General features: G+C 34.8%; 1 protein-coding gene across 3 annotated transcripts in view; it reads right to left on the bottom strand.

Moving 5' to 3' along the window:
• Positions 1 to 16,668, bottom strand: part of LOC149789673 (myosin-IIIb-like) — a 235,291-nt gene that overhangs the window by 32,812 nt on the left and 185,811 nt on the right. For 2 of the 3 annotated variants that reach the window (XM_089971686.1, XM_089971687.1), the window contains 2 exons: positions 14,006 to 14,058; positions 5,492 to 5,581 (listed from right to left, as the gene is read on the bottom strand). In XM_089971686.1, coding sequence (XP_089827812.1) covers positions 5,492 to 5,581; positions 14,006 to 14,058 — 143 coding nt within the window. The remainder of the gene's footprint in view (positions 1 to 5,491; positions 5,582 to 14,005; positions 14,059 to 16,668) is intronic. The other variant, XM_089971688.1, reaches the window with a different exon arrangement.

The following is a 16,668-nucleotide window of genomic DNA, read 5'->3' as shown; positions in this document are numbered from 1 at the left end:
GCCCTGGATATGCACAGGTTACAGTAAATTGCCACTTCAAAGACAAATGAATTGCCCTGAATTTGCATGGGTTACAGTAAACTGCTACTTCAAAGACAAATGAATTGCCCTGGATTTGCATGGAGTAGATAACTGTTGGTAGAACTGAAAAATGGGTACCAACATAAAATTGGACATCAATACTGACTGACATAAAAACAGCCGGGTAGGGATATCAACAAAATTATTTATTATTTTCACCCAGACATAGAAGACTCTGCTGACTGTTGGGTCTGACTTCTAAGCCGCAAAACAGATTTCATTGCTTGGACAGTTTTAAATGCATAATGGAGTGGAGCATCCCAGGTAATAGATGAGTGGGATTCTGAAACAGTCAGGTGTGACTCCTTTGGTTGACTGCAAATATGGTATAATAATTTATAAATGCTCGAGTTTTAAAAACAATAGAGAATTTTTTTTAGATATGGGTCTATATCATTAGCAGTTGGATTTAGTATAGTTGGACTTAATATAATTATAAGCAAGTATATATGGTACACAATATCATTTTCAATATAATTATAAGCACGTATATAGAGTTCACAATATCCTTTTTAGAGTAGGTAGTTGTCTATTTATCAAAATGCTTTATGCTCAACCATATTTGTGCATGTGAAGTATATATATATATCTCCACTGCTGAGAAAATGTTGCAGACAATAAAAAGTCAAAACATTTAAAACTCTACTATGTACTTGTCTCTTAGCTAAGTGAAACTTGACTATGTACTTGTCTCTGGGATGAGTAAAACTTGACTATGTACTTGTCTCTGGGCTGAGTAAAACTTGACTATGTACTCTGGGGTGAGTAAAACTTGAAAATGTACTTGTCTCTGAGATGAGTAAAACTTTACCACATACTTGTCTCTGGGCTGAGTGAAACCTTACCATGTACTTGTCTCTGGGCTGAGTAAAATTATACCATGTACTTGTCTCTGAGCTGAGTAAAACATTACCATGTACTTATCTCTGGGCTGAGTAAAACTTGAATACGTACTAGTCTCTGGGCTGAGTAAAACTTGACTACGTACTAGTCTCTGGGCTTAGTAAAACTTGACTATGTACTTGTCTCTGGGCTGAGCAAAACTTGAATACGTACTAGTCTCTGGGCTGAGTAAACTTTACTATGTACTTGTCTCTGTGGTGAGTAAAATTTGAATATGTACTTGTCTCTGGGATGAGCAAAACTTGACTATGTACCTGTCATTAGGATGTTATATATATATATATATATATATATATATATATATATATATATGTTACTACAGTGTATGAAGCTAAAATGTGTAATTTGTCAATACAGTGAATGTCACTATGCTATATAATTTAATTTGGTACAGAGCATGAAGCTAAATGTATAATTTAACTTAGTACAGTGTATTAAGCTATAATGTATAATTTAATTCAGTACAGTGTATTAAGCTATAATGTATAATTTAATTCAGTACAGTATATTAAGTTATAATGTATAAATTTTAGTTCAGTACAGTGTATGAAGCTAAAATGTACAAGGAATCACAGCACCTACTATTTATAAATTAGGTATTTTATAAATTAAATAAAATGTATACCGAATACAATAAATAAATGTACACTATATCTACAATCAATAAAACAATACTATCCTGCATCAAGCATAAATAAAAAGTATATACATTTTATCTGCAACTTCAATATTATGGAAAGCAGTGGGAACAGTCTACTGGGGACCAGAAATTGTATAATACTGCAATGATGTGTGGCTAAGTAATCAACTCAAGTTGTTGTTGTTGTTGTTGCTATGGAATTAATGCCAATTTCAGCACACTATTAGGCCATAGATGGCACACTATTAGGCTGTACATGGCAGAAAATATAACTTAACAGAGGAAGAACCTGGGGGACAACCCTGGTAATAACCACCAACCCTGGCAAGCTTACTCATATACCCGTACTGGTTGAGCCTGAGATTTTATCCCACGCTGACAGAGGTGAGACGTCAATGATTGGTAAAGATGACCACTCAGCCACATGGGAACCCCTAAAAGAAACTAATGTGTACACAACATTCTGTTCAATGATTAACTCATTGTTTGTAATCGGGAGAGTTTAAGACCAAATGTGAAATCTTATGAGATTTAAGTATAAATAATAACGGGATCCAAGTTGATTCATGATGGCTTTCAAGTCTCTGAATAAAAATTGGCCTATCTTTAGCATAGGTGAGATAACAAAGAAAAGACCAACAAAAATGATTTTGGCGGAATCACTGAAGTATTGCCAGTTTTCAGGTTATTGTTATTGCACTGTTCACGGTGTGTTTAGAGGAATATTTAAGGGCAGCTCATATATTTTTTTCAATTTGTGTCAAAGTGTTGAAATATGCACTCTCTCCCATGCTAAGAAACCATTAGCTACAAAATGTCAGACTCAAAAGTCCAACTCGGATACTTCCTCCTCACATTGAACATAGTCATAGGGCTACTAAAGTGTGAACTTCTTTGCAAGCTGAATGTGTTTTGCCACCTCCAGTGCTGATACAGACAGTACATTCTCCATTCTTCATAAAATGCAACACGACTCAAATGAAATCTGGCCAAGAGACTCAAATGAAATCTGGCCCAGAGACTCGAATGAAATCTGACCCAGAGACTCAAATGAAATCTGGCCCAGAGACTCAAATGCAATCTGGCCCAGAGACTCAAATGAAATCTGGCCCTGAGACTCAAATGAAATCTGGCCCAGAGACTCAAATGCAATCTGGCCCAGAGACTCGAATGAAATCTGGCCCAGAGACTCAAATGAAATCTGGCCCAGAGAACTACCATGGCCGAGAAAACTACCAAGAGCCAGTCAAGTACGAAACTTATAATCACACTGTAAAAGTGGTCTCACATTAGAGGTCACCAGTGCAGTGATTTTGTGAAAACTAAAATTGCTTGTACTTTTTATTTTGAAAAGAAACTTTGCAGTGAACTCTTCCTTTCTTATTTAATTAAAAATACATGGCTAATATTAATTATTACTGGGATTCATGTTCACGAGTTGCTCTTTTTATTACAGAACACTACATATTATGTCAAAAATTCCATTTTTTTTCAATTCCCTTAAATATTAAATTGGTAAAACTACTGGCTTGATGTCCTGGTTGTGTCACATGTACATGTTCCCATGGTATTATTATTACACACAAAATAGCTAACACTTGAGAGGGGGAAATAACACCATTCCTGGACAAAGCCAACTTAATGAGGAAGTCAACAAATTTTCTAATGTTACAGCTGAGAAAAACAATAACCGAATAATGACAAGAATGTTGAGCTGTACAAAAAACATAAACCCAATCTACTGCCAGAAGATTGTAATGTCAACTGTGTACACAAATACAATCTATTTAAAACCCACAACAATGAACTATGAACAGAATGAAGGCCAAAACAGCAATGAAAATGATTACATGTTTGATGAAGTGAAACAAATTACAGAACAAAACATTGAATCAAATAATGAATTACAGAACCAAACATTGAATCAAATAATGAATTACAGAACCAATCATTGAATCAAATAATGAATTAAAGAACCAAACATATTTGGAAAATTAATTGATGTAAAGACTGAATGAAAAAGATGAAAAGTGAAGAACTGAATTGCATGACTTAACCAAAAGACTGGTGTGTGTTTCTCATAAAAAGTTTTCAGTCCTATAATGTCAAAATTGCAATTGAACACTACAAACATGCATACATATTGTACTAACTTGGCCAGAATGGCTTCAGCAATAGTTCTTGCCAGTCTCAGTCGAGCCAAATCATCCAGCTGTGGGGAGGTGGGGTCTTGCAAAAAGTGGGCGGACAAACTATTTGAATTGGGGCTTTCATTTGAATTGGGGGAGTTTGGATAGTCTGTGTTCAATGACTGGAGAGGACTCATGCCCATTGGGGGGGATAAAGTAGTGGTAGGAGAGGAGTCATCTGCAAAAGTTCTGAAGAAATGAAGAAATTTGTATTAGGAAATTATGCAAACACATTCACAGAAAGGCAGAGAAAAACATCCATTCAACAATCAATCTATCCATACTGCCATCCATTCATCCCATATTCTGTGAGAAAAGCTGCTCAGCAACAACACACTGTACAAGAGCTTTCCACTAAGTAACACCAGAAACAACAAAAGACACTAGCCTACAATGCTGCATTGCTACACTATTACATGGGAATGTTACATAATTACATAGTAACTACACTGTTAATATGGCAATGCTACACAGTTAATGGTAATGTTACACTGTTACATGGGAATGTTACATGATTACATAGTAATGCTACACTGTTAATATGGCAATGCTACACAGTTAATGGTAATGTTACACTGTTACATGGGAATGTTACATGATTACATAGTAATGCTACACTGTTAATATGGCAATGCTACACAGTTAATGGTAATGTTACACTGTTACATGGGAATGTTACATGATTACATAGTAATGCTACACTGTTAATTAGGCAATGCTACACAGTTAATGGTAATGTTACACTGTTACATGGGAATGTTACATGATTACATAGTAATGCTACACTGTTAATATGGCAATGCTACACAGTTAATGGTAATGTTACACTGTTACATGGGAATGTTACATGATTACATAGTAATGCTACACTGTTAATATGGCAATGCTATACAGTTAATGGTAATGTTACACTGTTACATATACATGTTACACTGTTACAAGGAAATGTTACACTGCTACATAAATGTCTCAATCTTAAGATCTGGCTATGGCAAGTGGTGAAATTTGTTTGAAATTTTTGTGATTCACTTAAGTAAAATATGAACGAATCTGGAAACAATACCAGTATGTGGTACTTCCTGAGAAACAGAGACATCAGATTCTGCATCCAACTAAAACGTTGTGTTCTCTTTAAAATAATCTCTGAGAGAGAGAGAGAGAGGGAAAGCAAACAGCAGAAACAGAGAGAGAGAGATGGCAGAGACAAAGAGATATATATGCAATGAGAGAAGAAGACTGAAAATGAAAGTTTAGAAGAAGGATATATCAGGTAAAAGATGAGGAAAAAAAAGGAAGAAACATGCCAAGACCAACAGGCTGGTGAGACGTCTGAGACGTAATTAGTAATAAAGGTAGGTTCTGTCTATGATACAATTAAAATGTTTCGATAAGTATATGTCTCTAACTTATTTATTAAGATAAATGTATTTTCGCTATGTTATTTTCTTGCAAAGCTTAGCATATGTAGATACAAAAGCAGGTCCCCCTTCATAAAACTGTAACTGACTCCAAAATCTTACATAAAAAAATTCCAATCAAACAAAGGCTATATTGGTACATTTTGAATAATCTTTTCCACTCTATGGGAACTATTAGTAAATAAAATTTTGATCCAAGTTTTATGACAAAGGGGGCAGTCTATATGAATATTATATACAGACTGGTTTACTCTACTTACACCGAAAGTAAGACCTGTTTTGCCTCTTCAAGAGGCTTGTCCCAGTCAATGACCTGCCCTGGGGGCACCACAAATTCATCTGGGGATGTCCTTCAAAAGACACAAGTAAAATTTGAACTTTTGAATAAGCTATTAGTTCATTAGTTCTGATGTCACCTGTTAGTGAACTGTCATCAGTGAGACATTTCAGAACTCAGCATTGTCCCCTGATCATTTTTGAAAGCTTCATGTATATATATATATATATATATATATATATATATATAAAATTACATGTATATTGAAAACTACATAAAAATGAACATGACATAAAATAAAATGAAAGAAACATTAAATTACAAAGTTCATGTTACAATCAGAAAGATACAGCATGCTTAAAAAACTTTCCCTGAAATCAAAGTAGTCCCTCAAAGGGAACTGTTCTTTGTTCCCTTATATTCACAAGTAAAAACTCCTGTAAATCTCCAAATACTCCATAAGAACTCCCTAAAAACTGACACACTGTTCTTTGTAAGATGTTTGACCCTGATATGAGTGAGTGGTGGTGGTTGATGTCCTACATTGTATTACTGTATTGTCCACTAAACTAATTGACAATATTTTCCCTTGCTTCTGTAAACAAAAGTCTGCGTCCTTTTGTTCCCTAAAACCTCTGAAAGGGCCTCATATAGAGAGCTAGTGGATTCTGAAAGGACATCATATAGAGAGCTAGTGGATTCTGAAAGGACATCATATAGAGAGCTAGTGGATTCTGAAAGGGCCTCATAAAGAGAGCTAGTGGATTCTGAAAGGGCCTCATAAAGAGAGCTAGTGGATTCTGAAAGGGCCTCATAAAGAGAGCTAGTGGATTCTGTTTATTATTTAGCATTTGTCTCCATACTTGGCATGAATTCAACAGAGTTTTGCAACTAGAACTACATGTCCTTCCATGGCTATCAAATTAAGGCAAATACCTCCCCCCCCATTTCTTGACCCTGACATCCCCTCTAGATTGTGACCTATGAAGCATTACCATAAATCACTGTGTTCCCTCATATAAATGTATGTAGAATGTTTGAAAGCAAAATGTTTAAGAATGTAACTGTAAATGCATTTTTGTACACTACTGCTATTACTGACTTTATTTAAAGAGGGTGGCATGAAACATACTCCTCTTCAAAACCCTCAGTTATTTACCTATAAGCATATTATAAGACTGTAAAGTACTTCAAATGTGAAATCTTTCTTCGGCTCATAGCAAAGACAAAATAAGTAAATAATAATAAACTAAATTTAAATATAAACTTAACAGAAACTTCATAAGAACAATACTCCAAAATGGTACATGTATATTTAGTAAAAATAATAGTGAGAGGGTAAAGACAAACACATTACAATTATATACAGTAACAAAATTGTGAGAAAGCAAAGAGGAAAAAGGTACATGTATATACAGTATAAAAATTGTGACACAGCAAAGTGGAAACTAGGTACATGTACATACGGTACAAATATAGTAATAAAGTAAAGTGGAAACTAAATACATATATTCATGTGTACAGTACCAAACTAGTGAGGCAAAAAGTTGTAACTAGTTAAATCTCTTCTCCGATAACTTGCACATGGAAAACCTCTGCTTATATGTTGGGCAAGGTCACAGAAAATACCTAATAGGCCCCTTTTTTGATGAATGGGAATACCTAATTAATAGGCCCCTTTTCTGATGAATGGGAATACCTAAATAATAGGCCTCTTTTTATGAATGGGAATACCTAAACAATAGGCCAATTCTTGATGAATGGGAATACCTAAACAATAGGCCCCTTCTTGATGAATGGGAATACCTAAACAATAGGCCCCTTCTTGATGAATGGGAATACCTAAACAATATGCCCCTTTTTGATGAATGAGAATACCTAAACTATAGACTCCTTCTTGATGAATGGGAATACCTAAACAATAGACCCCTTCTTGATGAATGGGAATACCTAAACAATAGGCTCCTTCTTGATGAATGGGAATACCTAAACAATAGGTCCATTCTTGATGAATGGGAATACCCAAACAATAGGCCCCTTCTTGATGAACGGGAATACCTAAACAATAGGCCCCTTCTTAATGAATGGGAATACCTAAATAAAGGCCCTTTATTGATGAATGGGAATACCTAAATAATAGGCCCCTTCTTGATGAATGGGAATACCTAAACAATATGCCCCTTCTTGATGAATGGGAATACCTAAACAATAGGCCCTTTCTTGATGAATGGGAATATCTAAACAATAGGCCCCTTCTTGATGAATGGGAATATCTAAACAACAGACTCCTTCTTGATGAATGGGAATACCTAAACAATACTCCCCTTCCTGATGAATGGTTATGCCTAAACAATACGCCACTTCTTGATGAATGGGAATATCTAAACAATAGGCCTCTTCTTGATGAATGGGAATACCTAAATAATAGGCCCCTTCTTGATGAATGGGAATACCTAAACAATAGACCCCTTTCTGATAAATGGGAATACCTAAACAATAGACCCCTTTCTGATGAATGGGAATACCTAAACAATAGACCCCTTTCTGATGAATGGGAATGAAATTATTGTCAAAATTGATGAATAAAACCTTGATATGTGGCTGATTTTATAGCTAAAATCAGTGGATAGTGCCTGGAAATTTGAATCAACATGAAATTGCAAACTTTTGATAAGTTAAAGATTTTGTTAAATATTCTGTATGACAAATTTCTCAGCACACCATAATAACAATATTTAATGAAATTTCTTCTGGTGGGAATACTTTATGAAATAAATACCAGCTACATAAGTTTTGTCAAGCAACATTTGTGTTTGAGAAAAGAAAATTCAATTCAGTTTCAGTGTATTCATCATAAATTTGATATACCCTCTTATATTCTAAAATTAAAAGTATCAACTGATTGTCACAATGAAGCCTGCAAGTGTTTCCATGACAACCTAATTAAGCAATAGCTGTCACAATGAAGCTTGCAAGTGTTTCCTTGAGAACCTAAATAAACGCCGTCACAATGCAGCAAGTTTTTCATGTTGTTGTTGTAGGGTTTAACGCCATTTTTCAGCACGATGGGCTATACATGGCGGCCAGTATTAATGGTTTTTCATGAGAATCGAATTAAACACTGAATGTGTAATGATCTCCAGCTTAGCAGAAGTGTTCATTGCATTCAAACAATTAAAACTAGACCTGCATTGTATTATCATGTTAATTAGTCTTTTGTATTGATTCAAATTATTATGGTAGAATAAGGCATGTAAACGTTACCTACAAAAGAGCCAGTAGTCACGGTAGTGTGATAAGTCAACACATTTCACATTAAAATATCTAACACCAAATCAGTAGTTTATCACACTCATTCACATTTGTGATTATAGTGCAAAGGAACAAATCAAAAGGCATACTTAGTGCAAGAAAATCTTAGTTTTGCAGATGGGATTCATTATGGAGAAGTAATTTCCAATGTTTATAGCGAACATCAAATTCCTAAACTGGCACTCTGAAGAATACTAAAGTATGAAAAAATTATCACAACAACTTGGTTGTTGTTGTTGTTGTTGTTGTAGGGCTTAACGCCATTTTTCAGCACAAGATAGGCTATACATGGCGGCCAGTATCAATGGTGGAGGAAGAACCCGGTAAACCCCCGGAAAGAACCACCGACCCATGAGAAGCTACTGGCAAGCTTTCTCACATAACCACATTAGCTGAATCCGAGACTCGAACCGACGCAGTCAGAGGTGAGATGGCAGTGATCCGTAACGGTAAGTGCTTTAGACCACTTGGCCACTCGGGGCCGCACAACAACTTGGAATAAAATCACATTATCAATGTTTCAGTTATATAACAAATACATTTCTAAAATCTGAGTTTTGATGTTGATCTTTCTCTAAATTAAATTCACATGATTTTTAAATAAAGAATCTCGCTTTATTCTAAATCTACAGTACTGTAAGCCTAGAATGTACCTGCACTAACTTGCAAAATGCAGTGTAATACACAATGTTTTTGCTGTTACACATGTGATTTGTAATGAAATTACTTGGAGCAATGAATGAAACCCTGCTGCAGAGGTTGGATATTTTGAAATAAATGTAATTTATAGAGAAAAGGGAAGAATCTTTTATTACAATTATTCCTAATTCAGTTATTATACAGTTATTAAAGTAATTAACCTGCCTCCACCCCAAACCTGCCTCCCACCCCCATTCACTGTCAATATTCATCCCTTTCTTAATTTTGCAGTGTATCTTTGTAAGTAGCACCTCACATACACTGCAAGTCTGTGTTTCTGGACCCAGTTGTGTGCAAGTTATCAAAGAAGGGGTGTGTATGTACATACAGTATACAAATAGTGTATATACAGCATAAAATAGTATCACTACAGTATAAAAATAGTGTGCATACATTATAAAAAATAGTGTACATACAGTATAAGTATAGCATATATGCAGTACAAAAATAATGCATAAACAGTATGAAAATAGTATATAGTGTAAACAAATTTGTTAAAATCAAACAGGTCCTGCTTTTCATCCAGTAAATGAGATTATAACAAATATATTCATATCTTTTTTCTAATTTCCTGTTTGATTCTGGTCAAAATTAGATATCCCAAATTCTAAATACTTCTCTAAAAGATGAGATCTTTATCTGACTTTAAAATGAAAAGACAGATAGCTGACACTGGTCTTAAAATGGCAGCGTTGCCTTGTTTTCTTGAATGGATCAGGTCCTTGAGATATAATGGCACCATACATTTATGTGTTGTATACAAGGTTAGCCTTTTTTTATGGCACCATACATTTATGTGTTGTGTACAAGATTAGCCTTTTTATATGGCATGATACATTTATGTGTTGTGTACAAGGTTAGACTTTTTATATGGCACCATACATTGTTGTGTACAAGGTTAGCCTTTTTATATGGCACCATAAGTTCATGTGTTGAGTACAAGGTTAGCCTTTTTATATGGCACCATAAGTTTATGTGTTGACTACAAGGTTAGCCTTTTTATATGGCATGATACATTTATGTGTTGTGTACAAGGTTAGTCTTTCAATATGGCACGATACATATATGTGTTGTGTACAAGATTAGCCTTTTTATATGGCACGATACATTTATGTCTTGTGTACAAGATTAGCCTTTTTATATGGCACCATACATTTATGTGTTGTGTACAAGGTTAGCCTTTTTATATGGCATGATACATTTATGTCTTGTGTACAAGATTAGCCTTTACATATGGCACCATACATTTATGTGTTGTGTACAAGGTTAGCCTTTTTAAATGGTATGATACATTTATGTGTTGTGTACAAGGTTAGCCTTATTATATGGCACCATACATTGTTGTGTACAAGGTTAGCCTTTTTATATGGCACCATAAGTTTATGCGTTGAGTACAAGGTTAGCCTTTTTATATGGCACCATAAGTTTATGTGTTGAATACAAGGTTAGCCTTTTTATATGGCACGATACATTTGTGTTGTGTACAAGGTTAGCCTTTTTATATGGCATGATACATTTATGTGTTGTGTACAAGGTTAGCCTTTTTATACAGGACCATACATTTATGTGTTGTGTACAAAGTTAGCCTTTTTATATGGGACCATACATTTATGTGTTGTGTATAAGGTCAGCTTTTTTATATGGGACCATACATTTATGTGTTGTGTACAAGGTTAGCTTTTTTATATGGGGACCATAAGTTTGTGTTGTGTACAAGGGTAGCCTTTTTATATTGGACCATAAGTTTATGTGTTGTGGACAAAGTTAGCCTTTTTATATTGGACCATAAGTTTATGTGTTGTGTACAAGGTTAGCCTTTTTAAAATGATTCATTCACTTACTCTTACAACTGTCAGGTTATCCATTGCATTTGTGATGTTTACAACATTATCAAGGATGAGTCAAAAGCAGAGAAAACTGCAAACATTCTTCTGAGATGCAAGTCCAATAATAACATTACAGTAGTCTAGGAATGGCTGTATAACATTACAGTATCTTGGTGTGGCTTTATTTCTAGGTATGGCTGTATTACGGTCCATTAGTCTATGTATGGCTGTATAACATTACAGTATCTTGGCGTGGCTTTATTTCTAGGTATGGCTGTATTACTGTCCATTAGTCTATGTATGGCTGTATAACATTACAGCATCTTGGTGTGGCTTTATTTCTAGGTATGGCTGTATTACTGTCCATTAGTCTATGTATGGCTGTATAACATTACAGTATCTTGGTGTGGCAGTAGTCTAGGTATAACTAAAACATTACAGTAGTCTAGGTATGGTTGTATAACATTACAGTAGTCTAGGTGTGGTCTTATAAAAGTAACAGTATTATAGGTATGGCCGCATAACATTACAGTAGCCTATGTATGACTGTACAGCATTACACTAGGTATGGTTGAATAACATTACAGTAGTCTATGTGTGTCTGTACAGCATTACACTAGGTATGGCTGTATAACATTACAGTGGTTTAGGTATTACCTTAGAACAATAGTCTAGGTATGGCTGTATAACATTATAGTAGTCTAGGTATGGCTGTATAACATAGCAGTCTAGGTATGGCTATATAACAATATGGTAGTCTAGGTATGGCTGTAGTCTAGGTATTGCTGATTAACATTACAGTAGTCTAGGTATGGCTGTATAACATTAGTCTAGATATTGCCTTAGAATAGTAGTCTATGTATGGCTGTATAACATTATAGTAGTCTAGGTATATCTGTATAACATTATAGTAGTCTAGGTATGGCTATATAACATTATAGTAGTCTAGGTATGGCTGTAGTCTAGGTACTGCTGTATAGCATTATAGTAGTTTAGTTAAGGCTGTATAACATTACAGTAGTCTAGGTATGGCTGTATAACATTATAGTAGTCTAGGTATGGCTATATAACAATATGGTAGTCTAGGTATGGCTGTATTCTAGGTATTGCTGTATAACATTAAAGTAGTTTAGTTAAGGCTGTATAACATTACAGTAGTCTAGGTATGGCTGTATAACATTACAGTAGTCTAAGTATAGCTGTATAACATTAGTCTAGATATTGCCTTATAATAGTAGTCTATGTATGGCTGTATAACATAATAGTAGTCTAGGTATGGCTGTAGTCTAGGTATTGCTGTATAACATTATAGTAGTTTAGTTAAGGCTGTATAACATTACAATAGTCTAGGTATGGTTGTATAACATTACAGTAGTCTAGGTATGGTTGTATAACATTACAATCTAACAGGAACACCTCTATGCCACATTTTAAGTGTCTGGAATCTGACAGAACACCTTTACTTCACATTTTAAGTGTCTGAAATCTAACAGAACACCTTTACTTCACATTTTAAGTGTCTGAAATCTGACAGAACACCTTTACTTCACATTTTAAGTGTCTGAAATCTGACAGGGTGGTTAATATTCTTCCTCTTTTTTACTTTTATTCCCTCCATGGGACCCACAAGCTGAAATTTTAAAAATGATACTCATGACACAGATGGCCACTTCATTGGTAACCAGTGTATTTATCTTGGTGCTCAGTTTTCTCCCAGCAGTTTGAGAGGACATGAGAGTAATGAGACAGACAAATGAACAGACATGTTGGATATCTCAATATTCTCGTACTACTGTATGGGGTAATTAAAAGGAAAAAAAACCACAAAACCACTGCTATAAATTCATGCACCAGAGGTCCCACCTATAACCAACATACAAATCTGAACCATTTGGAGGGATGGATGGACAAATAAACCATGGTTACACATTTGGAGGGATGGATGGACAAATAAACCATGGTTACACATTTGGAGGGAAGGATGGACAAATAAACCATGGTTACACATTTTAAGGGATGGATGGACAAATAAACCATGGTTACACATTTTAAGGGATGGATGGACAAATAAACCATGGTTACACATTTGGAGGGATGGATGGACAAATAAACCATGGTTACACATTTTAAGGGATGGATGGACAAATAAACCATGGTTACACATTTTAAGGGATGGATGGACAAATAAACCATGGTTACACATTTTAAGGGATGGATGGACAAATAAACCATGGTTACACATTTTAAGGGATGGATGGACAAATAAACCATGGTTACACATTTTAAGGGATGGATGGACAAATAAACCATGGTTACACATTTGGAGGGATGGATGGACAAATAAACCATGGTTACACATTTTAAGGGATGGATGGACAAATAAACCATGGTTACACATTTGAAGGGATGGATGGGCAAATAAACCATGGTTACACATTTGGAGGGATGGATGGACAAATAAACCATGGTTACACATTTTAAGGGATGGATGGACAAATAAACCATGGTTACACATTTGGAGGGAAGGATGGACAAATAAACCATGGTTACACATTTGGAGGGATGGATGGACAAATAAACCATGGTTACACATTGTAAACTTTTCATGTTCATGGAGGAGCATCAATGAAAAAGAAAACTGATGCTGATTGTCAACTTACCTGGTTGGGGAGTCAGGTGGTGATTTAGAGACATCTGCCTTTTGTTCTTGCAACTGAAATATAATAATGTATGTAAAGACAGAATGCAAATTCAATTAGCCATCTATGACATTACTATTGACAAGTAAAGACTGGATGCAAATTCAATTAGCCATATATGACATTGACGAGTGAAGACAGTATGCAAATTCAATTAGCCATCTACAACATTACTTGTGCCCAGTAAAGACAGGATGCAAATTCAATTAGCCATTTATGACATTACTTGTGCCCAGTAAAGACAGGATGCAAATTCAATTAGCCACCTATGACATTACTTGTGCCCAGTATAGGCAGGATGCAAATTCAATTAGCCATCTATGACATTACTTGTACCCAGTAAAGACAGGATGCAAACTCAATTAACTATCTATGACATTACTTGTGCCCAGTAAAGACAGGATGCAAATTAAATTAGCCATCTATGACATTACTTGTGCCCAGTAAAGACAGGATGCAAATTCAATTAGCCACCTATGACATTACTTGTGCCCAGTAAAGACAGGATAAAAATTTAATTAGCCATATATGACATTACTTGTGCCCAGTAAAAACAGGATGCAAATTCAATTAGCCATTTATGACATTACTTGTGCCCAGTAAAGACAGGATGCAAATTCAATTAGCCATCTATGACATTACTTATGCCTGGTAAAGACAGGATGCAAATTAAATTAACCATCTATGACATTACTTTTGCCGAGTAAAGACAGTATGCAAATTCAATTAGCCATATATGACATTACTTGTGCCCAGTAAAGACAGTATGCAAATTTAGTTAGCCATCTACAATACTGAATGTTCCCAATTTGTCATCCTTATTACATTACTGTCCTAATATTAGTATATTCAAAACTAATTGTCACAAAGCATAGTCTAGTAAAATTGTTATTTACTTATTTTACCAAATGACACAAAAGAAATAAATTTAGCAAAAGCACTAAAGTTGTAAGATAAAATAAATAAATAAAAAGAAAATAATTGCAGATTTATGACTGGAATATAAAAGAAATCACTGGAAATTAATGACTAAAACATAAAGGAAACCATTGGAGACTTATGACTGGAAAAGAAAAGAAATCATTGGAGGTTTAGGACTGGAACATAACGGAAATCACCGGCGATTTATGACTGAAATACAAGTTGCTCTAATTTATCAATTTCCTGCCTAAATGCTTCCTTGCAGTCTTAACAAAGAAGTCACATAGACATTTCTCTCAGCAACATACATTTTTTTCTGAATGTATCTATTTAACAAATTCTGTAACTTTTATAATGTTTTGTTTTATGAAGATTTAGTGAGAAGGTACCTGGTCTCAATTTTATCAACACGTGTCTCAATTTAAATCTGGACTTAGGACACTTGATTGGTCAATCTGAAGCCAGATTTTCAGATCAACCAATCAGATCATTAGATTCTAAGGATATTTCAGGCTAATCCATTTAATCAGATGCAGGCCTTATACTGGCCACCATGCCTTTGTTTTGCACTATATGAATACTTTAAAAATATCATATCAATTTTCACTCTAACTTGGATGATATTATGGTGTTACCAGTATCATCAAAACAGACGAAATAGTGCAGTGTTCCTTGTGCAATGAAAATATTATGTAGAACAAGTCCAGGTGTGGGAGTGGGGAATTGAAAGCCAACAAAATCTATCACACTGTACTTCCTGCAGATGCAAAGCATTGGAAAACTATTGATTAAAATCCACTCTATTTTTCACAAAAGTTACCAAATTTACACAAGCTGACGAACTAATGCAGTTTGAAATCCATGCTAATTTTATAAATTTCCCATCAGCACTTTCAACCATTTATTACATATAAGAACATAAAAAGAGACGTTCCAAGCTTAATCTCCATGAATGGCACAGATCATTTAGTAGTCACTTTAGTAGTCAAAGTTTCTCTGTTGTTTTGTATCTACCTAGATTAACTGGATCAGTTTGGACATCAAGGAGGGACTAAGCTGCATTAAGCTCTGACTGGTGCTTATTCTTTACACGGACTATGAACAAGTCAAAATTTGGAATGTAACGTAACGTAATACATTTCACTGTGTGACACACTGTAACTGTAGCCTTCAAATTCAACCCAAGTAGACAAGATATGAAGCAACAGCAAATTTTCACATAAAAATCATCATTAGATGACGAGTGAATCACTTTAATGTGAAAGAGGAATACATCTGGAATGTGTCCTTTATTCTGAACATGCTGATGGGAAAAAATATTTAGCACGGAATCTCTGTGTGTGTGTGTGTGGAGTGGGAAGATTATGAACCATGTAACCTTGTATTAATTTGTAGAAGTCAAAAATGTGCATTGTGAATAGATTTATTTCTTCTTTCCCTAACTGACAAAATTGAGTGCCTATGTCTTCAACAGTCGTGTCAAATGAATTCTTGATTTAAAGAATAAAAAGGCAAATCAAAGATGACTAACAATTAGTTTTGACTGCTGAGGAGTGACCTAATTTGTATAGGAAGGTGTTGTTTTGTACCAATTTTTCACCTCTTCTGTACATGGATATGCCAAAGGTATCCATTCATCAATACACTGATGAATCGTTCACTCCTACAGTTTATAAAACAATATTTCAATTCCAAAATATTAA

This window comes from Sinohyriopsis cumingii, chromosome 10 (genome assembly GCF_028554795.1).
Source record: "Sinohyriopsis cumingii isolate HCF-2022 chromosome 10, ASM2855479v2, whole genome shotgun sequence".
NCBI lineage: Eukaryota > Metazoa > Mollusca > Bivalvia > Unionida > Unionidae > Sinohyriopsis > Sinohyriopsis cumingii.
This window is presented reverse-complemented; position numbering and strand designations above follow the sequence as displayed.